At 44.0% G+C, this 27,829-nt stretch overlaps 1 protein-coding gene across 7 annotated transcripts in view; it reads left to right on the forward strand.

Annotated features, from left to right (window-relative positions):
- Positions 1-27,829, forward strand: part of LOC112265785 (protein 4.1-like) — a 164,155-nt gene that overhangs the window by 102,067 nt on the left and 34,259 nt on the right. For 5 of the 7 annotated variants that reach the window (XM_042295133.1, XM_042295134.1, XM_042295132.1 and 2 more), the window contains 6 exons: positions 32-129; positions 6,076-6,251; positions 15,619-15,875; positions 17,855-17,941; positions 18,515-18,562; positions 22,699-22,761. In XM_042295133.1, coding sequence (XP_042151067.1) covers positions 32-129; positions 6,076-6,251; positions 15,619-15,875; positions 17,855-17,941; positions 18,515-18,562; positions 22,699-22,761 — 729 coding nt within the window. The remainder of the gene's footprint in view (positions 1-31; positions 130-6,075; positions 6,252-15,618; positions 15,876-17,854; positions 17,942-18,514; positions 18,563-22,698; positions 22,762-27,829) is intronic. The other 2 variants (XM_042295136.1, XM_042295137.1) reach the window with 2 other exon arrangements.

Raw genomic sequence — 27,829 nt, forward strand, 5'->3', positions numbered from 1 at the left:
ACCATCATTCATATGCTTTTGTTTCCAACAGCTGGAGCATTACGAAAGCGCCATTGGTTTCAAACTGCCAAACTACAAGGCCTCCAAGAAGCTGTGGAAAGTGTGTGTGGAGCATCACACATTCTTCAGGTAAGAGAACACACTGTTTGAAGCTCCCCGTGATAGAACCTATCATTCTGACTTGGTGAAGAACACCAAGTTATTATTTTATTGAGAACGGTCATTACAGTAGTAAAACATTATCAGTATGGCTATGTAGTAGTTATATTTAGTTTAGTTACTCACAATGACTAATACTGTATGTGGTTGTCTTACCTACCTTAGTTTAATGCACTGCTAAAATGTTAATGTAGTTAGCTATATTTAAAAGCTAAATTGTGACCAACCGGCTCAATTTCGGGTCTCATGTAGCTACATTTGAAATTGTGTTTTTTGACATTGGATAAAAGTAGAGACTCAGAGCTAGAAAATGGTTTATTATACACTACAGTTGTAGTGGGAAAGTAATTCTGGGAAAGTAATTATGCTGTTAAAAGTTGATAAACTTGTAACCTCACTTTTGAGAAAATAACCCTTGGATGTTTTGGTACCTACTGGAGAGCTCTTCTTTGTCTACACCTATTCAGCATTGTTCACACCCCCTAAAGCCTTAGCCCCACCCATCTCATTAAGGATTCACATATGAAGCCATGTACTAAACACCCAAAGATTTCAAGACTAAAGGCTGGTTTATACTATGGGTGTGTTTGTCAGAGCGTTGTCAGATCGTCTGTTCATAAATTCAGAGTGTTTCGCTCTCGGAGTATTCAGCGCGCGCATTGTACGCTCTGGCTGAGGAGTAGGTTTGATCCGAGCATTCTGTCCCAAACAATAGCAGTCAAGCACCCAAACTAACTGGCTAACATTGGCTAACTGGCTAGCTACTTCCAGATGAGAGAGCAGCTCCCTCTGACCATTTTACTCAACCTAGCAGAGCTGGTTAGGCTGTTTGTATGTTATCCAGAGTGTTGCTGACTGCAACTGTGCTGCTGGCTTCAATTTCATTAGTTTTTTTTTGCCAACTTTTACTGACACTGGCCATATTCAACGGGTGTTGAGTATTCGTAAATTTATCCGTTATTCTCCACTCTGGCACACTCAGACGAGAGTGCTCTGAAATCGGAGTAGATGGCCAGAGCGAATTTACCAGCTACGTCTATCAACAGTTGTCACAGTGACATCATGAACATTCTATTGGAATGGTTAATTGCATAGTGGAGTCTTTTGTTAAGACATGTAGCTAGCTAGCTAAACAATGAACCATAATCCCAACTCATAACATTACTACCCTGCATTCATCTGAAGGTAGCTAAAGCTAACCAACCAGGTTCAATGTTAGTTAGCTAACATTAGGCTATAACTAGCAATGCTAGTTAGCTAACATTAGGTTATAACTAGCAATGCAAATGGCTCTGAGATATGAATAATATAACTACACAGATCATACACGTAACGTTAGCTAGCGAGCCAGCCAGCTAACGTTAACTAGCTAGCTAACAGTACACTTTAACTTGAAATGGAAATTACTTTCTGACCAAATTTGAAACATGTAATATCTGAAAATGTAGCTATTTAGACTATCTTACCTGTATACATGGATTCACGCTTCTCCCTCCTTGTCAAGGGTTCCCCTTAGTTTGAAGATGCGGAGACAGGTGTTTTATACAACAGCCTTCTGTGTGTTCTTCTTTGGACTCTGTCTGCATATTTGCAATCAAACGGCAGAATTTTATATATTAGATTTATATATTTATAGAAATGTTCCTCTGTCCAGACTGACCTCTACTGAGGAGCTACCACTCCCAGGCAGTTATATATTATATAGTTATAGATATATTTATATAAATGTTCCTCTGTCCAGACTGACCTCTACTGAGGAGCTACCACTCCCAGGCAGTTATATATTATATAGTTATAGATATATTTATATAAATGTTCCTCTGTCCAGACTGACCTCTACTGAGGTGGCTACCACTCCCAGGAAGTTATATATTATATAGTTATATATATATTTATATAAATGTTCCTCTGTCCAGACTGACCTCTACTGAGGAGCTACCACTCAAATCAAATCAAATCAAATCAAATTTTATTTGTCACATACACATGGTTAGCAGATGTTAATGCGAGTGTAGCGAAATGCTTGTGCTTCTAGTTCCGACAATGCAGTAATAACGAGCAAGTAATCTAACTAACAATTCCAAAAAAAAACTACTGTCTTATACACAGTGTAAGGGGATAAAGAATATGTACATAAGGATATATGAATGAGTGATGGTACAGAGCAGCATAGGCAAGATACAGTAGATGATATCGAGTACAGTATATACATATGAGATAAGTATGTAAACCAAGTGGCATAGTTAAAGTGGCTAGTGATACATGTATTACATAAGGATGCAGTCGATGATATAGAGTACAGTATCAACGTATGCATATGAGATGAACAATGTAGGGTAAGTAACATTATATAAGGTAGCATTGTTTAAAGTGGCTAGTGATATATTTACATAATTTCCCATCAATTCCCGTGATTAAAGTGGCTGGAGTAGAGTCAGTGTCATTGACAGTGTGTTGGCAGTAGCCACTCAATGTTAGTGGTGGCTGTTTAACAGTCTGATGGCCTTGAGATAGAAGCTGTTTTTCAGTCTCTCGGTCCCAGCTTTGATGCACCTGTACTGACCTCGCCTTCTGGATGACAGCGGGGTGAACAGGCAGTGGCTCGGGTGGTTGATGTCCTTGATGATCTTTATGGCCTTCCTGTAGCATCGGGTGGTGTAGGTGTCCTGGAGGGCAGGTAGTTTGCCCCCGGTGATGCGTTGTGCAGACCTCACTACCCTCTGGAGAGCCTTACGGTTGAGGGCGGTGCAGTTGCCATACCAGGCGGTGATACAGCCCGCCAGGATGCTCTCGATTGTGCATCTGTAGAAGTTTGTGAGTGCTTTTGGTGACAAGCCGAATTTCTTCAGCCTCCTGAGGTTGAAGAGGCGCTGCTGCGCCTTCCTCACGATGCTGTCTGTGTGAGTGGACCAATTCAGTTTGTCTGTGATGTGTATGCCGAGGAACTTAAAACTTGCTACCCTCTCCACTACTGTTCCATCGATGTGGATGGGGGGTGTTCCCTCTGCTGTTTCCTGAAGTCCACAATCATCTCCTTAGTTTTGTTGACGTTGAGTGTGAGGTTATTTTCCTGACACCACACTCCGAGGGCCCTCACCTCCTCCCTGTAGGCCGTCTCGTCGTTGTTGGTAATCAAGCCTACCACTGTTGTGTCGTCCGCAAACTTGATGATTGAGTTGGAGCGTGCATGGCCACGCAGTCGTGGGTGAACAGGGAGTACAGGAGGGGGCTCAGAACGCACCCTTGTGGGGCCCCAGTGTTGAGGATCAGCGGGGAGGAGATGTTGTTGCCTACCCTCACCACCTGGGGGCGGCCCGTCAGGAAGTCCAGTACCCAGTTGCACAGGGCGGGGTCGAGACCCAGGGTCTCGAGCTTGATGACGAGCTTGGAGGGTACTATGGTGTTGAATGCCGAGCTGTAGTCGATGAACAGCATTCTCACATAGGTATTCCTCTTGTCCAGATGGGTTAGGGCAGTGTGCAGTGTGGTTGAGATTGCATCGTCTGTGGACCTATTTGGGCGGTAAGCAAATTGGAGTGGGTCAAGGGTGTCAGGTAGGGTGGAGGTGATATGGTCCTTGACTAGTCTCTCAAAGCACTTCATGATGACGGATGTGAGTGCTACGGGGCGGTAGTCGTTTAGCTCAGTTACCTTAGCTTTCTTGGGAACAGGAACAATGGTGGCCCTCTTGAAGCATGTGGGAACAGCAGACTGGTATAGGGATTGGTTGAATATGTCCGTAAACACACCGGCCAGCTGGTCTGCGCATGCTCTGAGGGCGCGGCTGGGGATGCCGTCTGGGCCTGCAGCCTTGCGAGGGTTAACACGTTTAAATGTCTTACTCACTTCGGCTGCAGTGAAGGAGAGACCGCATGATTCCGTTGCAGGCCGTGTCAGTGGCACTGTATTGTCCTCAAAGCGGGCAAAAAAGTTATTTAGTCTGCCTGGGAGCAAGACGTCCTGGTCCGTGACTGGGCTGGGTTTCTTCCTGTAGTCCGTGATTGATTGTAGACCCTGCCACATACCTCTTGTGTCTGAGCCGTTGAATTGAGATTCTACTTTGTCTCTGTACTGGCGCTTAGCTTGTTTGATAGCCTTGCGGAGGGAATAGCTGCACTGTTTGTATTCAGTCATGTTACCAGACACCTTGCCCTGATTAAAAGCAGTGGTTCGTGCCTTCAGTTTCACACGAATGCTGCCATCAATCCACGGTTTCTGGTTAGGGAATGTTTTAATCGTTGCTATGGGAACGACATCTTCAACGCACGTTCTAATGAACTCGCACACCGTATCAGCGTATTCGTCAATGTTGTTGTCTGACGCAATACGAAACATCTCCCAGTCCACGTGATGGAAGCAGTCTTGGAGTGTGGAGTCAGCTTGGTCGGACCAGCGTTGGACAGACCTCAGCGTGGGAGCTTCTTGTTTTAGTTTCTGTCTGTAGGCAGGGATCAACAAAATGGAGTCGTGGTCAGCTTTTCCGAAAGGGGGGCGGGGCAGGGCCTTATATGCGTCGCGGAAGTTAGAGTAACAATGATCCAGGGTCTTTCCACCCCTGGTTGCGCAATCAATATGCTGATAAAATTTAGGGAGTCTTGTTTTCAGATTAGCCTTGTTAAAATCCCCAGCTACAATGAATGCAGCCTCCGGATAAATCGTTTCCAGTTTGCAGAGAGTTAAATAAAGTTCGTTCAGAGCCATCGATGTGTCTGCTTGGGGGGATATATACGGCTGTGATTATAATCGAAGAGAATTCTCTTGGTAGATAATGCGGTCTACATTTGATTGTGAGGAATTCTAAATCAGGTGAACAGAAGGATTTGAGTTCCTGTATGTTTCCTTCATCACACCATGTCACGTTGGCCATAAGGCATACGCCCCCGCCCGTCTTCTTACCAGAGAGATGTTTGTTTCTGTCGGCGCGATGCGTGGAGAAACCCGCTGGCTGCACCGCTTCGGATTGCGTCTCTCCAGTGAGCCATGTTTCCGTGAAGCAGAGAACGTTACAGTCTCTGATGTCCCTCTGGAATGCTACCCTTGCTCGGATTTCATCAACCTTGTTGTCAAGAGACTGGACATTGGCAAGAAGAATGCTGGGGAGTGGTGCACGATGTGCCCGTCTCCGGAGTCTGACCAGAAGACCGCTTCGTTTCCCTCTTTTTCTGAGTCGTTTTTTTTTTTTTGGTCGCTGCATGTGATCCACTCGGTTACACTGGTTGTAAGGCAGAACTCAGGATCCGCATCGCGAAAAACATATTCTTGGTCGTACTGATGGTGAGTTGACGCTGATCTTATATTCAGTAGTTCTTGTCGGCTGTATGTAAAGAAACCTAAGATGACCTGGGGTACTAGTGTAAGAAATAACACGTAAAAAAACAAAAAACTCCACTCCCAGGCAGTTATATATTATATAGTTATAGATATATTTATATAAATGTTCCTCTGTCCAGACTGACCTCTACTGAGGTGGCGACCACTCCCAGGAAGTTATATATTATATAGTTATAGATATATTTATATAAATGTTCCTCTGTCCAGACTGACCTCTACTGAGGAGCTACCACTCCCAGGCAGTTATATATTATATAGTTATAGATATATTTATATAAATGTTCCTCTGTCCAGACTGACCTCTACTGAGGTGGCGACCACTCCCAGGAAGTTATATATTATATAGTTATATATATATTTATATAAATGTTCCTCTGCCTCCTCTGTCCAGACTGACCTCTACTGAGGTGGCTACCACTCCCAGGCAGTTATATATTATATAGTTATAGATATATTTATATAAATGTTCCTCTGCCTCCTCTGTCCAGACTGACCTCTACTGAGGTGGCTACCACTCCCAGGCAGTTATATATTATATAGTTATAGATATATTTATATAAATGTTCCTCTGCCTCCTCTGTCCAGGTTGACCTCTACTGAGGTGGCTACCACTCCCAGGAAGTTCCTTGCACTGGGTTCTAAGTTCCGCTACAGTGGGCGGACCCAGGCTCAGACCCGCCAGGCCAGCTCTATGATTGACAGGCCAGCCCCCCTGTTCCAACGCTCGGCCAGCAAGAGGAACTCACGCAGCCTGGACGAAGGTTTGTTGAACGGGACTGTGGGTGGGGTAGGGGTGTATGTGGAGAGAGAGTTTGACTTGTCCATGTTTAACTCCAGCAAGATGTAAGTCTCTGTGTTTACTCCAGCTCCTCCAGAGAGGAAAGAAGAGGGTGGCTAGTTACCATATCAACCACCCTCCTCTGTAGTAACATTACCTTGAATTCAACCACCCTCCTCTGTAGTAACATTACCTTGAATTCAACCACCCTCCTCTGTAGTAACATTACCTTGAATTCAACCACCCTCCTCTGTAGTAACATTACCTTGAATTCAACCACCTACATCTGTAGTAACATTACCTTGAATTCAACCACCTACATCTGTAGTAACATTACCTTGAATTCAACCACCTACATCTGTAGTAACATTACCTTGAATTCAACCACCTAAATCTGTAGTAACATTACCTTGAGTTCAACCACCCACATCTGTAGTAACATTACCTTGAATTCAATCACCCACATCTGTAGTAACATTACCTTGAATTCAATCACCCACATCTGTAGTAACATTACCTTGAATTCAACCACCTACATCTGTAGTAACATTACCTTGAATTCAACCACCTACATCTGTAGTGACATTACCTTGAATTCAACCACCTACATCTGTAGTAACATTACCTTGAATTCAACCACCTACATCTGTAGTAACATTACCTTGAATTCAACCACCCTCCTCTGTAGTAACATTACCTTGAATTCAACCACCCTCATCTGTAGTAACATTACCTTGAATTCAACCACTTACATCTGTAGTAACATTACCTTGAATTCAACCACCTACATCTGTAGTAACATTACCTTGAATTCAACCACCTACATCTGTAGTAACATTACCTTGAATTCAACCACCTACATCTGTAGTAACATTATCTTGAATTCAACCACCCTCATCTGTAGTAACATTACCTTGAATTCAACCACCTACATCTGTAGTAACATTACCTTGAATTCAACCACCTACATCTGTAGTAACATTACCTTGAATTCAACCACCTACATCTGTAGTAACATTATCTTGAATTCAACCACCCTCCTCTGTAGTAACATTACCTTGAATTCAACCACCTACATCTGTAGTAACATTACCTCCAGGTACAGTAACAGTACTGGCCCACTTCAGGGTTTATTAACCCTCTCTTCGCTGGTTTCTTCTCAACCTCTAACATGCTGACCAATCCGGCTCCTCATGTGCATCCGCGTGTGGCATGTTCATTTTGTCTATACCCACCAGATGCGATCAAGACACGCAGATTAAAATATCAAAACTAACTGTGAACCAGCTATATTCATTTGGGGACAGGTCGAAAACACATGAAACATTCATGGACATTTAGCTAGCTTGCTGTTGCTAGTTAATTTGTCCGGGGAGATGAACATTGTGAAATGTACAAGGTCCTTTTTTTTTGCTGAATCTTTGTAGAATTCTGACCCATTTTGAATCACAAAAGCGTGTGTTCTTTACTCTGACAATTAATCGAGTTAGTTTTTTGTCCATTTTCTTTGATTAATCTCTCCTCGTTCATTCTTCTGTGGATTTTATATGGTGGTTGGCAACCAACTTTAAGGTGCGTTACTGCCACCAACTGGACTGGAGTGTGGATTGGTCAGCATGTAAGAGGCACTAGTCCTCTCCTCCTCTCCCCTCCTCTCCTCTCCTCCTCTCCTCTCCCCTCCTCTCCCCTCCTCCCCTCCTCTCCTCCTTTCCCCTCCTCTCCTCCTCTCCTCCTCTCCCCTCCTTTCCTCCTTTCCCCTCCTCTCCTCCTCTCCTCTCCTCCTCTCCCCTCTCCTCATTTCCCCTCCTCTCCTCCTCTCTCCCCTCCTCTCCTCCTCCCCTCCTCTCCTCCTCTCCTCCTTTCCCCACCTCTCCTACTCTCCCCTCCTCTCCTCCTTCCCTTCCTCCTCTCCCCTCCTCTCCTCCTCTCCTCCCTCTCCTCCTCCTCTCCCCTCCTCCCCTCCTTTCCCCTCCTCTCCTCCTCTCCCCTCCTCTCCTCCTTTCTTCTCATCCCCTCCTGTTCTCCTCCTTTCCCCTCCTGTTCTCCTCTCCCCTCCTCTCCTCCTCTCCTCATCTCAGCCTTCTCATCTGGGACACTCTCTCTTTGTTATTCAACCGCTCCCCATAACATCGGGTTGTATTTCTGCTGACAACATAAGGTAGGCAGGGCACAAGCCAGTGATTACATGTTACCACACAAAACAGCTTCAATGTCTTACTCCCTGCGGGCTCAGGCAGCCTCCACCTGCCACCTAACTGCTGCTGCTACCATTCTCACACTCAGGGCCCGGTTTCCCCATAGCGATGGAACTCAGGCTTACGAGTGTTTTAGACGATCCATCTTTCCTACAATGGACGAAGATGTGACATACGTTTCCCAAAACACCAGGCAGCGAGAACATTTGCTAAGTTGGAGCATGTGTCGATACCTATAGGATTGAGAGAAAGGAAGCACTGCTCTCGGATCAGCTTTCTCCATTCAAATCTAACATTAACATTAGAATTATTCCACAAAACTGACAACGGATCAGGATGATAAAACAGGACGGTTCTGTTGTATCCTGGAGGTGACCTCATACCTAACCTGAAATAACTCTGAGGACGGTTCTGTTGTATCCTGGAGCTGACCTCATACCTAACCTGAATAACTCTGAGGACGGTTCTGTTGTATCCTGGAGCTGACCTCATACCTAACCTGAATAACTCTGAGGACGGTTCTGTTGTATCCTGGAGCTGACCTCATACCTAACCTGAATAACTCTGAGGACGGTTCTGTTGTATCCTGGAGCTGACCTCATACCTAACCTGAAATAACTCTGAGGACGGTTCTGCTGTATCCTGGAGGTGACCTCATACCTAACCTGAATAACTCTGAGGATGGTTCTGTTGTATCCTGGAGCTGACCTCATACCTAACCTGAAATAACTCTGAGGACGGTTCTGCTGTATCCTGGAGGTGACCTCATACCTAACCTGAAATAACTCTGAGGACGGTTCTGCTGTATCCTGGAGGTGACCTCATACCTAACCTGAAATAACTCTGAGGACGGTTCTGTTGTATCCTGGAGCTGACCTCATACCTAACCTGAATAACTCTGAGGACGGTTCTGTTGTATCTTCTGAAGCTGATCTCATCCTGGACCACCTACTGTGTGCTGGCTATAGATGATCCTTTTGGGGTTCCCAGGTGGCGCAGTGGTCTAAGGGAATGCATCTCAGTGCTAGAGGCATCACTACAGACCCTAGTTCGATTTCAGGGTGTATCACAACCGGCCTTGATTGGGAGTCCCAAAGGCCGGCGCACAATTGGCCTAGCGTCGTCCGGGTTAGGGTTTGGCTGGGTGGGCCGTCATTGTAAACAATAATTTGTTCTTAACTGACTTGCCTAGTTAAATAAAGGAAAAATATGATGGCCAACCAGTCCAGTGAGCTGAACAGTGTGATGGCCAACAAGTACAGTGAGCTGAACAGTGTGATGGCCAACCAGTCCAGTGAGATGAACAGTGTGTGATGGCCAACCAGTCCAGTGAGCTGAACAGTGTGTAATGGCCAACCAGTACAGTGAGCTGAACAGTGTGATGGCCAACCAGTCCAGTGAGCTGAATAGTGTGTAATGGCCAACCAGTCCAGTGAGCTTAACACTGTGAAATGGCCAACCAGTCCAGTGAGCTGAACAGTGTGTGATGGCCAACCAGTCCAGTGAGCTGAACAGTCCAGTGAGCTGAACAGTGTGTAATGGCCAACCAGTCCAGTGAGCTGAACAGTGTGTTTGCCAACCAGTCCAGTGAGCTGAACAGTCCAGTGAGCTGAACAGTGTGTAATGGCCAACCAGTACAGTGAGCTGAACAGTGTGATGGCCAACCAGTCCAGTGAGCTGAATAGTGTGTAATGGCCAACCAGTACAGTGAGTTTAACACTGTGTGATGGCCAACCAGTCCAGTGAGCTGAACACTGTGTAATGGCCAACCAGTGAGCTGAATAACTTGTTTATCTATTCTCCTGAATTGAGGACTAGAGGAGTTTGTTAATCTATTCTCCTGAACTGACTAGAGGAGTTTGTTAATCTATTCTCCTGAAGTGAGAACTAGATGAGCTTGTTTATTTATTCTCCTGAAGTGAGAATTTGAGGAGCTTGTTAATCTATTCTCCTGAACTGAGGACTTGAGGAGCTTGTTAATCTATTCTCCTGAAGTGAGGACTTGAGGAGCTTGTTAATCTATTCTCCTGAACTGACTAGAGGAGTTTGTTAATCTATTCTCCTGAAGTGAGAACTAGATGAGCTTGTTTATCTATTCTCCTGAATTGAGGACTAGAGGAGTTTGTTAATCTATTCTCCTGAACTGACTAGAGGAGTTTGTTAATCTATTCTCCTGAAGTGAGAACTAGATGAGCTTGTTTATTTATTCTCCTGAAGTGAGAATTTGAGGAGCTTGTTAATCTATTCTCCTGAACTGAGGACTTGAGGAGCTTGTTAATCTATTCTCCTGAACTGAGGACTTGAGGAGCTTGTTAATCTATTCTCCTGAAATGAGGACTTGAGGATCTTGTTTATCTATTCTCCTGAACTGAGGACTTGAGGAGCGTGTTAATCTATTCTCCTGAACTGAGGACTTGAGGAGCTTGTTAATCTATTCTCCTGAACTGAGGACTTGAGGAGCTTGTTAATCTATTCTCCTGAACTGAGGACTTGAGGAGCTTGTTAATCTATTCTCCTGAACTGAGGACTTGAGGAGCTTGTTAATCTATTCTCCTGAACTGAGGACTTGAGGAGCTTGTTTATCTATTCTCCTGAACTGAGGACTTGAGGAGCTTGTTTCTCTATTCTCCTGAACTGAGGACTTGAGAAGCTTGTTTATCTATTCTCCTGAACTGCATCTGAACTGTGAATTTCAGGACTTGTTCTGTCAGCTTTGGACTCTAAGCCCAATGTTGCCACCCACTGGTCTCTATAGCACAGTGCAGTAAACTGTTGTTATTCTGTCTTCTTCATGGCCTCAGCTGTTACTTTTCAAGGACCGAAATACTTTTCTAGTCCCCTAATCATCATTTTCCTAATCGTTAATCACAACCTTTTTACTTACATTGATGTAATTTTAGCAGACGCTCTTGTCCAGAGAGACTTACAGGAGCTCAAGGGCACAGACAGATTTTTCTTCTACTCGGCTCGGAGATTCCAACCAACGGCCTTTCGGGTACAAGCTCAACGCTCTTAACTGCTAGGCTACCTACCTGCGTTACTGTAATAATTATTGCTCCTCCAACAGCTGTTCACGTTCCTGCTGAGGTGGGGTTGGGGGGTTGCAGGTCTCAGGGAGAGGAGGATATCAGGTTCGTTCTGCTGGGTCATCAGACCTCCCTGCCCTTATTAAGACACTCGGCATGCTAAAGTGAGTCCTGACTCCTCAAGGGTTTTATTAGTTCGACAGTTGAACTGTTGTTATTTTATCTTTATTTAACCGGTAGTCATTGAGGAATGTCTTTGAGGTCAAGAGACTTCATTCTCTATGGAGATCATAAAAAGTCATATTAAAACTAGAAGCTGAATGTGGTTGGTTGGTATGGTAGCTGTTTCATGATTGACAGCTGGCCCAGTCAGCTGGGAAGACCCAGTCACGTCATCTCCGGTTGAGCAACATCCCCGTCAGGTCAAGCGCGAGGCTGTCACAGAGACAGAGAGAAGACATGGTGTCATGATAAAGAAGAACCAGGAGGAGACCCAGGAGGACATCCAGGAGGAGAACCAGGAAGGAGGAAGAGGAAACAAGTGTTTTGTGCTGATGAGGCACACTTCCTTAGAGTGGTGTGGAAGAGGGTGGAGCTGAGGCCACCGACCAGGAGAGTAAGATGTGTGGTGGACTGAACCAAACTACAGTGGGTAGAGGTGGGATGATTGTTTTTTGTTGTTGGACAAGCGTGTCTATTTGACACCACCAGGTACTGAATGGTTTGGCCACGCTTTGTTTGCCACAGCTCCTCCTTCTAAAGGGTGTCCAAAATTCTGGTAATTTTTTCAAAATTCCGGTAATTTTTTTAACATTCCGGTAATTTTTTCAAAATTCCGGTAATTTTTTCAAAATTCTCAGGTTTTCCAGAAATCCTGGTTGGATGTTTCCCGGAATCAGGGGGGAATAAGCAGGAAATCCGGGAATCTTCCAGCCGGGATTTCTGGAAAACCTGTGAATTTTGTAAAGGTTCTTGAATTTTGCTAAACATAACCCTACTGTAGCTTAAGCATCATCAGCATGCTCTGTGTCTGTTCCACCCTGTTCCAACCTCCACCACTCACCGATGGTTTGTGCTGCTGGACCACGATCCACCTGCATCACTCATACCACCACCCCCAGGTAGCTATGGGAAGAGCAACTTACTGACCCATTGCTTACTCGCCCAGGAAATGACCTTGCGGTTGTCTCAAGCTTGACAAGCTGCTCGACATGTCTGCTGGGATATTATGTGGCTTTGCTTTGGATCCTGAGAAACCCCAAGCACATACAGGAAGTCCATTTTGAAGGAGAGCCCTCCACCCTGCGCTTACTCACCCAGGAACTGACCTTGTTTTTCAAGAGACAATGCCTGACTTAACAACTCGACATGCCTGCTGGGATATGTGGCTTTGCTTTGGTTCCTGAGGACAATGTTACATTATTAGCTATGGCAGCCGCTGAGCCTGTGTGTGATCTAAATAAAAATCATTATGACTTCCTGTGGGACCCCGTCAGTCCCAAGACACCCACTGTTCCGGGAGGTAAATGGCAGGAGACTTAAAATAACTCTACGACGCAACAGCAGAAGAAGAACGGTCCTAAATTTCACAAGTCAGATTCGTCTTAACTTTCACAAGTGGGAACTTCTTATTGAGAGGATAGCATAGCATTTCCCCCCTACGATTCTCTTATAATAACCACAGCTTCATATTGTCTGCGTCTTCCACTGAAATACTTTTTTGCTGAGCTATGGATCTGTTGTTCTGGTCTCGTTGTTTTCTGGACTTGTTGTGTTCTGGCCTCGTTGTTTTCTGGCCTTGTGGTGTTCTGGCCTCGTTGTGTTCTGGCCTCGTTGTGTTCTGGCCTCGTTGTGTTCTGGCCTCGTTGTGTTCTGGCCTCGTTGTGTTGTGGCCTCGTTGTGTTGTGGCCTCGTTGTGTTGTGGCCTCGTTGTGTTGTGGCCTCGTTGTGTTGTGGCCTCGTTGTGTTCTGGCCTCGTGGTGTTCTGGCCTCGTTGTGTTCTGGCCTCGTTGTGTTCTGGCCTCGTTGTGTTCTCACTTGGCTTTGCAGCAGCTTTTACAAAGATTTCTACCTCTATAGACGTATCACACTTTGTGTGGTCACATGACACCAGTCTCAGGCCACGTAGGTTTCTGTCTCTGATTTGGTTCTCACTCTCTTCAGTGCCAGTGATGTTTGACTGGTTTGAGTTGTTTGGATCGTTCACCTCCTACTCCCAAGGGCCTGTTCCATTTGTCACGTCATCCATCCTTACAGGTACACACTCTAGTCTATGTCGTTTCGCTGCGCCCTAGTGGTCGCACGAGGAACTGCCTTCAATAAGGTGCGAGTGTGTGCGCGTGTGTGTGCGAGTATGTCGTTGTGTTGAGTATGTCATTATGCTGTGTTGAGTATGTCATTGTGTTGACTATGTCATTATGTTGTGTTGAGGGTGTCATTATGTTGTGTTGAGTATGTCATTATGCTGTGTTGAGTATGTCATTGTGTTGATTATGTCATTGTGTTGTGTTGAGTATGTCATTGTGTTGATTATGTCATTATGTTGTGTTGAGTATGTCATTGTGTTGAGTATGTCATTATGCTGTGTTGAGTATGTCATTGTGTTGATTATGTCATTATGTTGTGTTGAGTATGTCATTATGTTGTGTTGAGTATGTCATTATGTTGTGTTGAGTATGTCATTGTGTTGATTATGTCATTATGTTGTGTTGAGTATGTCATTGTGTTGATTATGTCATTATGTTGTGTTGAGTATGTCATTGTGTTGAGTATGTCATTATGCTGTGTTGAGTATGTCATTGTGTTGATTATGTCATTGTGTTGTGTTGAGTATGTCATTATGTTGTGTTGAGTATGTCATTGTGTTGATTATGTCATTATGCTGTGTTGAGTATGTCATTGTGTTGAGTATGTCATTGTGTTGAGTATGTCATTGTGTTGATTATGTCATTATGTTGTTGTGTTGAGTATGTCATTGTGTTGAGTATGTCATTATGCTGTGTTGAGTATGTCATTGTGTTGATTATGTCATTATGTTGAGGATGTCATTATGTTGAGTGTGAGTATGTTGAGGATGTCATTATGTTGTGTTGAGTATGTCATTATGTTGTGTTGAGTATGTCATTGTGTTGATTATGTCATTGTGTTGTGTTGAGTATGTCATTATGTTGAGTGTCATTATGTTGAGAGTGTCATTATGTTGAGAGTGTCATTATGTTGAGGGTGTCATTATGTTGAGAGTGTCATTATGTTGAGGGTGTCATTATGTTGAGGATGTCATTATGTTGAGGGTGTCATTATGTTGTGTTGAGTATGTCATTATGTTGTGTTGAGTATGTCATTGTGTTGATTATGTCATTGTGTTGTGTTGAGTATGTCATTATGTTGAGTGTCATTATGTTGAGGATGTCATTATGTTGAGGGTGTCATTATGTTGAGTGTCATTATGTTGAGGATGTCATTATGTTGAGGCTGTCATTATGTTGAGGATGTCATTATGTTGAGTGTGAGTATGTTGAGGATGTCATTATGTTGAGTGTGAGTATGCTGAGGATGTCATTATGCTGAGTGTGAGGTGTGAGTATGTTGAGGATGTCATTATGCTGAGTGTGAGTATGCTGAGCGTGAGTATGTTGAGGATGTCATTATGTTGAGGATGTCATTATGTTGAGTGTGAGTATGTTGAGGATGTCATTATGTTGTGTGAGTATGCTGAGTGTGAGTATGCTGAGCGTGAGTATGTCGAGTATGTCATTATGTTGAGGATGTCATTATGCTGAGTGTGAGTATGCCGAGTGTGAGTATGCCGAGTGTGAGTATGCCGAGTGTGAGTATGCCGAGTGTGAGTATGCCGAGTGTGAGTATGCCGAGTGTGAGTATGCCGAGTGTGAGTATGCCGAGTGTGAGTATGCCGAGTGTGAGTATGCCGAGTGTGAGTATGCTGAGTGTGAGTATGCCGAGTGTGAGTATGCAGGAAACCTGATGTCGACATACTGCAGTTTCTTTATGGTTCCTCTTTCTCTTTGCTGTGATTTATTTGAACCATTTCTCCCTTCTCCTCTCGTCTTCTCTTCCCTTCTTTTCCCTCCTCTTCTCTCCTCCTCCCTTCTCTCCTCCCATCCCCCTACAGCCATGGTGTCCACTCCAGACAAGAGCACCCGTCCAGTCAGTGCTCCCATTATGTCCCCCGTCTCTCCAGGGGATGCCGCCCCGCCCACTGTGACCTCTGCCCTGCCCCGCAGTGAGCGACGAGAAGCATCCACCGCCCCGGGCCGCCAGTCACGCTCAGCAGAGAGGAAGACCAAGGAAGAGGCCAAGGTGGAGAGCAAGGTGACAGAGGTCTCCAAGACACAGAGCTCCAGACCACAGTCCACCCCAGAGTTCAAGGTATTTCACTCACACATACGCTCACAGAATCAGGCCAGGACACACTGCAACTCTCTTGAGATGTAAGAGGATATTGCCTCACTGCATGATACACCATTTCTATCAGCGGTACTACAGAACACATTGTACAGTATTTAATTGGAGACTGACTGAACCAGGTTGATTACACGAGGACGACACTACATGAGCGTAACAAAATGGCTAGCAACAAATTGAAATGCCAGATAACAGTTAACATGTACATGTGTAGGTTTTATACAGTATCACTATTTAATAACAGAGGTTTATACAGTATCACTATTTAATAACAGAGGTTTATACAGTATCACTATTTAATAACAGAGGTTTATACAGTATCACTATTTAATAACAGAGGTTTATACAGTATCACTATTTAATAACAGAGGTTTATACAGTATCACTATTTAATAACAGAGGTTTATACAGTATCACTATTTAATAACAGAGGTTTATACAGTATCACTATTTAATAACAGAGGTTTATACAGTATCACTATTTAATAACAGAGGTTTATACAGTATCACTATTTAATAACAGAGGTTTATACAGTATCACTATTTAATAACAGAGGTTTATACAGTATCACTATTTAATAACAGAGCTTTATACAGTATCACTATTTAATAACAGAGCTTTATACAGTATCACTATTTAATAACAGAGCTTTATACAGTATCACTATTTAATAACAGAGCTTTATACAGTATCACTATTTAATAACAGAGGTTTATACAGTATCACTATTTAATAACAGAGGTTTATACAGTATCACTATTTAATAACAGAGGTTCATACAGTATCACTATTTAATAACAGAGGTTTATACAGTATCACTATTTAATAAGAGGTTCATACAGTATCACTATTTAATAACAGAGGTTTATACAGTATCACTATTTAATAACAGAGGTTTATACAGTATCACTATTTAATAACAGAGGTTCATACAGTATCACTATTTAATAACAGAGGTTTATACAGTATCACTATTTAATAACAGAGGTTTATACAGTATCACTATTTAATAACAGAGGTTTATACAGTATCACTATTTAATAACAGAGGTTCATACAGTATCACTATTTAATAACAGAGGTTTATACAGTATCACTATTTAATAAGAGGTTCATACAGTATCACTATTTAATAACAGAGGTTTATACAGTATCACTATTTAATAACAGAGGTTTATACAGTATCACTATTTAATAACAGAGGTTTATACAGTATCACTATTTAATAACAGAGGTTTATACAGTATCACTATTTAATAACAGAGGTTTATACAGTATCACTATTTAATAACAGAGCTTTATACAGTATCACTATTTAATAACAGAGCTTTATACAGTATCACTATTTAATAACAGAGCTTTATACAGTATCACTATTTAATAACAGAGCTTTATACAGTATCACTATTTAATAACAGAGCTTTATACAGTATCACTATTTAATAACAGAGGTTTATACAGTATCACTATTTAATAACAGAGGTTTATACAGTATCACTATTTAATAACAGAGGTTCATACAGTATCACTATTTAATAACAGAGGTTCATACAGTATCACTATTTAATAACAGAGGTTTATACAGTATATTTAATAACAGATTTATACAGTATCACTATTTAATAAGAGGTTCATACAGTATCACTATTTAATAACAGAGGTTTATACAGTATCACTATTTAATAACAGAGGTTTATACAGTATCACTATTTAATAACAGAGGTTTATACAGTATCACTATTTAATAACAGAGGTTTATACAGTATCACTATTTAATAACAGAGGTTTATACAGTAGCTTTATTCATGGAAAGCATATCCATAGGCGACATTTGGGTATACCTATAGCCCGTGCTCCAGTTAGAGCGTAGCAGCGCCGCCCTGTTGGCAGACCACTGTAGTGCGTGAGCTCTGAGCTGTCTGTGTGATATGCCACCACTGCAGAGGGAGGGAGCCAGGAGGAGTAGGCATCATGCCCCTGCAGTCACCACCACCACCACCAATGGGACAGAGAGAGAGAGAAAGAGCCAGGTTTGTGGCCTTATCGACGCCTAGCTAGCACAGCATGAGACGCATGTATTACTGTCTGTCTGAGTAAAATATATGTGTTATAGTACCACTAGACACGTATTACTGTCTGTCTGAGTAAAATGTACGTGGGGGATGGGAAAAATTTCAGGTTACAACCATAGATGTTAGACAGATGTTAATTTTGCACGCCCAATTTTTCAGTTTTTGATTTGTTAAAAAAAGTTTGAAATATCCAATAAATGTCGGTCCACTTCATGATTGTGTCCCACTTGTTGTTGATTCTTCACAAAAAATACAGTTTTATATCTTTATGTTTGAAGCCTGAAATGTGGCAAAAGGTCGCAAAGTTCAAGGGGGCCGAATACTTTCGCAAGGCACTGTATAGTGTATTATAGTGTCTGACTATAATAATTCAACATTGATACATGGGGCTTTAGGTTATTACATGAGATGAATGTTTTACAAAACGTATCAGACTAAAATATTGATATGAAGATGGGTTTTGAAACAGAGTCATGGGTCTGTAATGTTACTGTATGTGCCTCTCTCTTCCCTCCTCTGGGGTATCGGCAGCATTCGCCCCGAGACAGAACCGGCACGGAGACGGTGCGCGTGAAGAAGGTTAGATATCTGTCTACAGTTAGGCTCTGTACTAAATGGCTTCTTTATGTAGTACACTTGTTTTGACCAGAGAGCCCTTTTGGCCCTGGTCAAAAGTAGTGAACTATGTAGGGAATAGGGTGCCATTTGGGACGCAGCTCAGTGATTCACATCCTCAGTGATTCACATCCTCAGTGATTCACATCCTCATCATCGCATCACTCGTCGCCTTTCAGTTGATTTTTCACCATTTCGTTTCTAATACAAAAAAAAAATGTTTTTGGCTGTTTGTTTCTCTGTCCTCCAGCCTTGTATATCTACTGTAACAGGACAGCTATACAAGAGAACACTGTTTGGCTGTGGAGTTCCCTTCTTAACGATTTCATGTGTTCACAATGATCAGACTTCTTTTCTTCTCTATTTTCCACCAATTGTTTTGAAACCAACAAACGGAGGCTACTTATCCAACAGTGCCGTTACCTCCCGCAGAGGAAATACATAAAGCTCTCCTCTTGTGGACATAATTCTTCACCAAGTAGAACTAGAGAGATAAACCAAATGAATGAGGTGCCTGTAAATGAAAGAACCTGCATTGACTATGCCTGTGTAACAGTATAACTTTAGACCGTCCCCTCGCCCATACCCGGGCGCGAACCAGGGACCCTCTGCACACATCAACAACAGTCACCCACGAAGCATCGTTACCCATCGCTCCACAAAAGCCGCGGCCCTTGCAGAGCAAGGGGAACAACTACTTCAAGGTCTCAGAGGAAGAGACTTCACCGATTGAAACGCTATTTAGCGCATACCACCACTAACTAGCTAGCAGTTTCACATCCGTTACACCCTTTTGACCTCCTTTTTCCGCAGCAACCAGTGATCCGGGTCACGGCACCAATGTAACAGAACAACTACTTCAAGGTCTCAGAGCAAGTGACGTAACCGATTGCGACGCTATTTAGCACGCACCGTTTCACATCCGTTACACTTGTGCTCTAGACAGTATAATGAGGAAGGCCCTCATGTTACGGTTTTCTTCTGTCGAAGGAGAGGCGGACCAAAATGCAGCATGGTTATTACAATTCATGTTTAATAAAAGATAAACACGAACAATACAAAACAATAAACGTAACGTGAAAACCTAAACAGCCTTATCTGGTGCAAACAAACACTGAGACAGGAACAATCACCCATGAAACACTCAAAGAATATGGCTGCCTAAATATGGTTCCCAATCAGAGACAACGATAAACACTTGCCTCTGATTGAGAACCACTCCAGGCAGCCATAGACTATTCTAGACAACCCCACTATACCACAATCCCAATACCTACAAAAACCCCAAGACAAAACACACCACATAATAAACCCATGTCACACCCTGGCCTGACCAAAATAATAAAGAAAACACAAAATACTAAGACCAGGGCGTGACAGAACCCCCACCCCCCCCCCAAGGTGCGGACACCCGGCCGCACACCTAAACCCATAGGGGAGGGTCCGGGTGGGCGTCTGTCCACGGTGGCGGCTCCGGCGTGGGACGTGGACCCCCCTCCAACAAAGTCTTAGTCCACTTGCATCGCGTCCTTAGATATGCGACCCTCGCCGCCAACCTAGGCCTAGTAACCCTAACCAAGGGCCCCACTGGACTGAGGGGCAGCTCCGGACTGAGGGGCAGCTCCGGACTGAGGGGTAGCTCCGGACTGAGGGGCAGCTCGGGACTGAGGGGCAGCTCGGGACTGAGGGGTAGCTCGGTACTGAGAGGAAGCTCGGTACTGAGAGGAAGCTCGGTACTGAGAGGAAGCTCGGTACTGAGAGGAAGCTCGGTACTTAGAGGAAGCTCAGGCAGGTTAATGGCACTGGCAGACCCTGGCTAACTGGTGGTTCTGGCAGATCCTGGCTGACTGGCGGCTCTGGCAGATCCTGGCTGACTGGCGGCTCTGGCAGATCCTGGCCGACTGGCGGCTCTGGCAGATCCTGGCTGACTGGCGGCTCTGGCAGATCCTGGCTGACTGGCGGATCCTGGCTGAATGGCGGATCCTAGCTGAATGGCGGATCCTGGCTGACTGACAGCTCTGGCGGATCCTGGCAGACTGACAGATCCTGGCAGACTGGCGGATCTGACGGATCCTGGCAGACTGGCGGATCTGACGGATCCTGGCAGACTGGCGGCTCTGGCTGCTCCATGCTGACTGGCGGCTCTGGCTGCTCCATGCTGACTGGCGGCTCTGGCGGCTTCTTGCAGACTGGCGGCTCTGGCGGCTCCTTGCAGACTGGCAGCACTGGCGGCTCCTTGCAGACTGGCAGCTCCTTGCAGACTGGCAGCTCCTTGCAGACTGGCAGCTCTTGCTGCTCCTTGCAGACTGGCAGCGCTGGATAGGCGGGAGTCTCTGGCAGCGCTGAACAGGCGGGAGACTCCGGCAGCGCTGGAGAGGAGGAAGGCTCTGGCAGCGCTGGACAGGCAAAGCGCACTGAAGGCCTGGTGCGTGGTGCTGGCACTGGTGGTACTGGGCCGAGGACACGCACAGGAAGCCTGGTGAGGGGAGCTGCCACCGGAGGGCTGGTGCGTGGAGGTGGTACTGGATAGACCGGACCGTGCAGGCGCACTGGAGCTCTTGAGCACCGAGCCTGCCCAACCTTACCTGGTTGAATACTCCCGGTCGCCCTGCCAGTGCGGCGAGGTGGAATAGCCCGCACTGGGCTATGCAGGCGAACCGGGGACACCGTGCACAAGGCTGGTGCCATGTAAGCCGGCCCAAGGAGACGCACTGGAGACCAGATGCGTAGAGCCGGCTTCATGACACTTGGCTCGATGCCCACTCTAGCCCGGCCGATACGAGGAGCTGGTATGTATCGCACCGGGCTATGCACACACACTAGAGACACCGTGCGCTCCACAGCATAACACGGTGCCTGCCCGGTCTCTCTAGCCCCCCGGTAAGCACAGGAAGTTGGCGCAGGTCTCCTACCTGGCGTCGCCATACTCCCTGTGTGCCCCCCCCCCAAGACATTTTTGGGGCTGACTCTCGGGTTTCCTTGCCAACCGTGTTCCCTCGTATCGCCGGCTCCTCTCTCCGGCTGCCTCTGCTCTCCTAAGTGCCTCCACCTGTTCCCATGGGAGGCGATCTCTTCCAGCCAGTATTTCCTCCCAAGTGTAACAACCCTTGCCGTCCAAAACGTCTTCCCATGTCCATTCCTCCTTTCGCTGCTCCTGCTGCCGCTGCCTGTCACCACGCCGCTTGGTCCTGTTGTGGTGGGTGATTCTGTTACGTTTTTCTTCTGTCGAAGGAGAGGCGGACCAAAATGCAGCGTGGTTATTACGATTCATGTTTAATAAAAGATAAACACGAACAATACAAAACAATAAACGTAACGTGAAAACCTAAACAGCCTTATCTGGTGCAAACAAACACTGAGACAGGAACAATCACCCACGAAACACTCAAAGAATATGGCTGCCTAAATATGGTTCCCAATCAGAGACAACGATAAACACCTGCCTCTGATTGAAAACCAATCCAGGCAGCCATAGACTATTCTAGACAACCCCACTATACCACAATCCCAATACCTACAAAAACCCCAAGACAAAACACACCACATAATAAACCCATGTCACACCCTGGCCTGACCAAAATAATAAAGAAAACACAGAATACTAAGACCAGGGTGTGACACCTCAGCTGCACTTGTCTGCCGCCTCAGGAAGAATCACTCAAAGAAAAGTCAGTGAATGGTGCTTTAGGTAATGCAGAAAAAACACTGATAATGCACAATGATAATGCATTGCTTACTGTTAAACAGCCCCGGGTATGTATGTATATGGTGGATTTATGTGTCAACATTTGGTTCCACTCACAGTTAGTCCTTAAATCAAGAAACCCATCAGATTTTTGGTAACTTATGGTGTTCACAGTCTCCACTGAACCTCTGCACCCACCCTGCACTCCGCTTCACCACACTTCCCATAGTATCATCTGGTCCCTTCTCCCACCATCAGGGATGAATGCACACATACCGGATGTAATCGCTTGCAAGTCAAACAGTAAAAGTACAGAATAAAATGTTAAAATATATATAATAAATTAAGGATTTCAATTCCACATCTTCCTGAGACCGACTTTGTTCTCTTTTTTTGTTTTCTTCGTTTTTCACAGAAAAGAGCTAAGAAACTTGAGGGTCAAACTATTTATATCAGGCATAGCAATATAATGTTGGAGGTTTGTATATCACACTCTAGAATATGTTCTATTTGTTCTTTGACTGTCTGTTTGCAGCATGCTCTCTCTCTCTCTCTCTCTGTCTCTGTCTCTGTCTCTATCTCTATCTCTGTCTCTGTCTCTGTCTCTGTCTCTCTCTCTGTCTCTCTGTCTCTCTCTCTCTCTCTCTCTCTCTCTCTCTCTGCATGGGAGTAGTGTTTTCACTTGCCCCATTTTCTGTTTTTCTTTTTGTCTTGACTCCTCTCCTCTCTTCTATTCTCTCTTTCATTTCTACACCCACCCTGTTTTCAGCTGAACCCTAATGGCTTGGCATGCACTCTTTTCCTGTTCCCTTCTAATGCAAGTACTCACTTTACATTGATGCTGTGTTTCATCCCAACATTTTTCATTAGGTTTCTTGTCCACATTTGTTTCGGTATATGATTGGGAGTGTTTTCTCTATCGCTGTCGTAGCCCAGTATTATTATTATTTAAAAGCTATAGGCATCGGGTTTGAAAGAGGTGCACCAGTTTGACCTTTGAGACTGAAGAAAAGACATCTAAAATAATGTTAGTGGACACCGTATACCCATCATGCCCTTTGATTTCAGCCTGCTTGTCAAACTTATGTTTTGTTGTGGCACTTTTTTAGTCGATAATGACTTTTGGATGCTTTTTCCAAATGGTATTGTCGTCGACAATAGTCGTCAACTGTAGGATTGTTGTAACGACCAAAAGTATCTTCCTAAAGGAGGAAAGTGTTTCCAATAGGAATGATGTTGGTTGAATTAAGGCCATTCTTGTACCACTTCTCCAGCCTGCGTTGGTGACAGAGGCCAATTTCCAGGAACATGAACAAAGCTTTGATAAACTTTCCCAGTCATATATTTTCATCTCAGTGATGTGATTAACAGGTTAATGATGCCAACCTCTGTTGTCTCTCTCATTGTGACACCTGGAACTAACATAAGCTTCACTGTACTGGACACTCTTAGAAAAGAAAGGTGTTACCTAGAACGTACAATGGATTCTTTCGGCTGTCCCCATAGGAAAAGCCTTTTGAATAACTTGTTTTGGTTCCATGCAGAACCCTTTTGGTTCCATGCAGAACCCTTTTGGTTCCATGCAGAACCTTTTTGGTTCCAGGTAGAACCCTTTTCGGTTCCATGCAGGACCCTTTTGGTTCCATGCAGAACCCTTTTGGTTCCATGCAGAACCCTTTTGGTTCCAGGTAGAACCCTTTTGGTTCCATGCAGGACCCTTTTGGTTCCATGCAGAACCCTTTTGGTTCCATGCAGAACCCTTTTGGTTCCAGGTAGAACCCTTTTCGGTTCCATGTAGAACCCTCTGTGGAGGTTTCTTCCTTGAACCAAAAAATGTTCAATGTCACATTGCACGAGTACAGTGAAGTACAGGGTTCTCCTATGGGGACCACTGAAGAACCCTTTTGGAACCCTTTTTTCTAAGAGTGTACTGTACCTCTCTCAGGGAGCGTCCCAATGGGCTCCCTATTCCTTACATAGTTCACGGCTTTTAACCAGAGACCTGAGGGCCCTGGTCAAGAGAAGCACACTATGTAGGGATGCTGTTCCTCACTCATGGTGCTGTTCCTGTATCTAACCATAGCCATGCGACTCTCTCTGACCCTCACCTCTGTTGACTTTTGATCTTGGCTGTGTCCCATAATGGCAACCTATTCCTTACACGGCACACGACTTTCGACCCATAGGGCTCTGGTCAAAAGTAGTGCACTATATATAGAATAGGGTGCCATTTGGGACAAACCCGTGTCTTTGACGTGCTGGTTCTAATTCTGCATCTTTGATTCATCGTAATAATAATTGTCGGCTGGCTCAGGACTAAGTATCCTCAGGCATATTGCTGGGAGAGCCTGTGTGTGTGTGTTGGTGTGTGTGTGTGTGCATCTTCTGTGATTGTGTGAACTCCCAGGTTGTGCGCATAAGAGGACTCTTACTCACACTCATCCCTTCCTTACATTAGCATACCATACTACTATGATCACATGGTCAGCTAGCATACCATACTACCACCAGTGAAATGGTCACATGGTCACCTAGCATACCATACTACCACCAGTGAAATGGTCACATGGTCACCTAGCATACCATACTACCACCAGTGAAATGGTTGCATGGTCAGCTAGCATACCATACTACCACCAGTGAAATGGTCACATGGTCACCTAGCATACCATACTACCACCAGTGAAATGGTCACATGGTCAGCTAGCATACCATACTACCACCAGTGAAATGGTCACATGGTCACCTAGCATACCATACTACCACCAGTGAAATGGTCACATGGTCACCTAGCATACCATACTACCACCAGTGAAATGGTCACATGGTCACCTAGCATACCATACTACCACCAGTGAAATGGTCACATGGTCAGCTAGCATACCATACTACCACCAGTGAAATGGTCACATGGTCACCTCGCATACCATACTACCACCAGTGAAATGGTTGCATGGTCAGCTAGCATACCATACTACCACCAGTGAAATGGTCACATGGTCACCTAGCATACCATACTACCACCAGTGAAATGGTCACATGGTCACCTAGCATACCATACTACCACCAGTGAAATGGTTGCATGGTCACCTAGCATACCATACTACCACCAGTGAAATGGTCACATGGTCACCTAGCATACCATACTACCACCAGTGAAATGGTCACATGGTCACCTAGCATACCATACTACCACCAGTGAAATGGTTGCATGGTCAGCTAGCATACCATACTACCACCAGTGAAATGGTCACATGGTCACCTAGCATACCATACTACCACCAGTGAAATGGTCACATGGTCACCTAGCATACCATACTACCACCAGTGAAATGGTCACATGGTCACCTAGCATACCATACTACCACCAGTGAAATGGTCACATGGTCAGCTAGCATACCATACTACCACCAGTGAAATGGTCACATGGTCAGCTAGCATACCATACTACCACCAGTGAAATGGTCGCATGGTCAGCTAGCATACCATACTACCACCAGTGAAATGGTTGCATGGTCACCTAGCATACCATACTACCACCAGTGAAATGGTCACAAGGTCACCTAGCATACCATACTACCACCAGTGAAATGGTCACATGGTCACCTAGCATACCATACTACCACCAGTGAAATGGTCACATGGTCACCTAGCATACCATACTACCACCAGTGAAATGGTCACATGGTCACCTAGCATACCATACTACCACCAGTGAAATGGTCACATGGTCACCTAGCATACCATACTACCACCAGTGAAATGGTCACATGGTCACCTAGCATACCATACTACCACCAGTGAAATGGTCACATGGTCAGCTACGGTTAAATGGTAAATCCAGCTCTCTCTCCATTTGGCACAGATGGCTCTATACACATAATGTACTGTAGATGTACTATAGATGTACTATAGATGTACTATAGATGCACTGTAGATGTACTGTAGATGTACTGTAGATGTACTGTAGATGTACTATAGATGTACTATAGATGTACTGTGATGTACTATAGATGTACTATAGATGTACTGTAGATGTACTGTAGATGTACTATAGATGTACTGTAGATGTACTATAGATGTACTATAGATGTTCTGTAGATGTACTATAGATGCACTGTAGATGTACTATAGATGTACTGTAGATGTACTGGAGATGTACTGTAGATGTACTATAGATGTACTGTAGATGTACTGTAGATGTACTGTAGGTGTACTATAGATGTACTATAGATGTACTGTGATGTACTATAGATGTACTATAGATATACTGTAGATGTACTGTAGATGTACTGTAGATGTTCTGTGATGTACTGTAGATGTACTATAGATGTACTGTAGATGTACTATAGATGTACTGTAGATGTACTGTAGATGTACTATAGATGTACTGTAGATGTACTATAGATGTACTGTAGATGTACTATAGATGTACTGTAGATGTACTGTAGATGTACTGTAGATGTACTGTAGATGTACTGTAGATGTACTGTAGATGTACTGTAGATGTACTATAGATGTACTGTAGATGTACTATAGATGTACTGTAGATGTACTGTAGATGTACTGTAGATGTACTATAGATGTACTATAGATGTACTGTAGATGTACTGTAGATGTACTGTAGATGTACTGTAGATGTACTATAGATGTACTGTAGATGTACTATAGATGTACTGTAGATGTACTGTAGATGTACTGTAGATGTACTGTAGATGTACTATAGATGTACTGTAGATGTACTGTAGATGTACTGTAGATGTACTATAGATGTACTGTAGATGTACTATAGATGTACTATAGATGTACTGTAGATGTACTGTAGATGTACTGTAGATGTACTATAGATGTACTGTAGATGTACTGTAGATGTACTATAGATGTACTATAGATGTACTGTAGATGTACTATAGATGTACTATAGATGTACTGTAGATGTACTGTAGATGTACTGTAGATGTACTATAGATGTACTGTAGATGTACTGTAGATGTACTGTAGATGTACTGTAGATGTACTATAGATGTACTGTAGATGTACTATAGATGTACTGTAGATGTACTGTAGATGTACTGTAGATGTACTGTAGATGTACTATAGATGTACTATAGATGTACTATAGATGTACTGTAGATGTACTGTAGATGTACTGTAGATGTACTGTAGATATACTATAGATGTACTGTAGATGTACTGTAGGTGTACTGTAGATGTACTATAGATGTACTATATATGTACTGTAGATGTACTGTAGATGTACTGTAGATGTACTATAGATGTACTGTAGATGTACTATAGATGTACTATAGATGTACTATAGATGTACTATAGATGTACTGTAGATGTACTATAGATGTACTGTAGATGTACTATAGATGTACTGTAGATGTACTGTAGATGTACTGTAGATGTACTATAGATGTACTGTAGATGTACTGTAGATGTACTATAGATGTACTATAGATGTACTGTAGATGTACTATAGATGTACTGTAGATGTACTATAGATGTACTGTAGATGTACTGTAGATGTACTGTAGATGTAC

The sequence above is a fragment of the Oncorhynchus tshawytscha genome, linkage group LG13 (genome assembly GCF_018296145.1).
Source record: "Oncorhynchus tshawytscha isolate Ot180627B linkage group LG13, Otsh_v2.0, whole genome shotgun sequence".
NCBI lineage: Eukaryota > Metazoa > Chordata > Actinopteri > Salmoniformes > Salmonidae > Oncorhynchus > Oncorhynchus tshawytscha.